General features: G+C 57.1%; 1 protein-coding gene across 1 annotated transcript in view; it reads left to right on the top strand.

Annotated features, from left to right (window-relative positions):
- CCDC151 (coiled-coil domain containing 151) overlaps positions 1-1198 on the top strand; it is a gene marked incomplete at its 5' end in the record, with an annotated part of 17435 nt that extends 16237 nt beyond the window's left edge. Inside the window, one exon of the mRNA XM_015424397.1 lies at positions 1065-1198. Within this exon, the coding sequence (XP_015279883.1) occupies positions 1065-1198 (134 nt within the window). The remainder of the gene's footprint in view (positions 1-1064) is intronic.
- Between the last annotated feature and the right edge of the window lie 13 nt (positions 1199-1211).

Here is a 1211-nt window from a genome sequence, read left to right as displayed (position 1 = left end):
TCTCTTGTGGCTAATAGCCCCTGATGGACGTCTGCTCCAGATGTTTATCCAATTCCCTCTTGTAAGAACATAAGAGAAGCCAATGTTAGATCAGGCCAGTCCAACACTCTGTGTCACACGGTGGCCAGAAATACCAGGTGCCTCCAGGAGGTCCAGCAGTGAGGCCAGGACACCAGAAGCCCCTCCCACTGTTGCCCCCCCCCAAGCACCAAGAATACAGAGCATCACTTGCCCCAGACTGAGAGTTCCTGTCTATACCTTAGCTCCAGCTGGAGGGAGAAAAAGAGGCTCTAAGAAGACAGAATATCCTAATTTCAATTCTGGGCCTCCTTTGGTCAAATACAGCATGTGATTCTTTTCATACTATTTTGTTTCCCTGCACTCAATTTATCTGTTAAAATGTACATTTTTGAGATTACTCGTGCATCAACTTGTGGCAACCCCATGGGTTTGCCATCACCTGCCTCTTTGGTGTAGTGTAGCCAGTTCGGTGTAGTGGTTAAGTGCGCAGACTCTAATCTGGGAGAACTGGGTTTGATTCCCCACTCCTCCACTCACAGCTGCTGGATGACCTTGGGCAAGCCACAGTTCTGTCAGAGCTGTTGTTGAAAGAGCAGTTCTTGAAAGAGCTTTCTCAGCCTCGCCTACCTGACAGGGTGTCTGTTGTGGGGAGGGGAAGGGAAAGGAGTTTGTGAGCCGCTCTGAGACTCCGAGTGAAGGGCGGGGGTAGAAATCCAACCTCTTCTTCTCCCATTCAAAGGGATCGGGGAGGAGGTGGCCTGAAAGGGCTTCCTCCGTTGACCTTGATGGGCCATAGGGGGCCTGACTCGGTCAGCCGAAGGCAGCTCCCTGCGCCCTCACGGATGCCGGTGGCTTTGTGTGGCCAGGCTGTGCTGGGCGGGGAGGGGGGGAGAGAATGCACTGCGGGGGTTGCTGCGGGTCTCTGGCCCTTCCAATGCGGAGAGCCTGCCCCCCCCTCCTGCTGGGGCTCCCGGCCGTGGCCCGAGTCCCGGTGGCCTCCAGGCACCCCAGCCTCACGGCCGCCCTCTTGGGTCCCTCCACAGACGAGGAGGACAGCGGAGAGGAGGATGCCGCCGACGTGGTGACGCGGGCAGCCCTGAAGCGCCAGTCGCAGCAGATCATCGAGGCCAGGACCAAACGCCGCACCCGCTACAGGAAGAAGGAGGGAAAGATGTGAGGGCCCCCCCCCG

This window comes from Gekko japonicus, unplaced genomic scaffold (assembly GCF_001447785.1).
Source record: "Gekko japonicus isolate JY-2015 unplaced genomic scaffold, Gekko_japonicus_V1.1 scaffold6811, whole genome shotgun sequence".
Taxonomy (NCBI): domain Eukaryota; kingdom Metazoa; phylum Chordata; class Lepidosauria; order Squamata; family Gekkonidae; genus Gekko; species Gekko japonicus.
The sequence above is the reverse complement of the archived record's forward strand: the minus strand, read 5'-3'. Positions and strand labels throughout refer to the sequence as shown.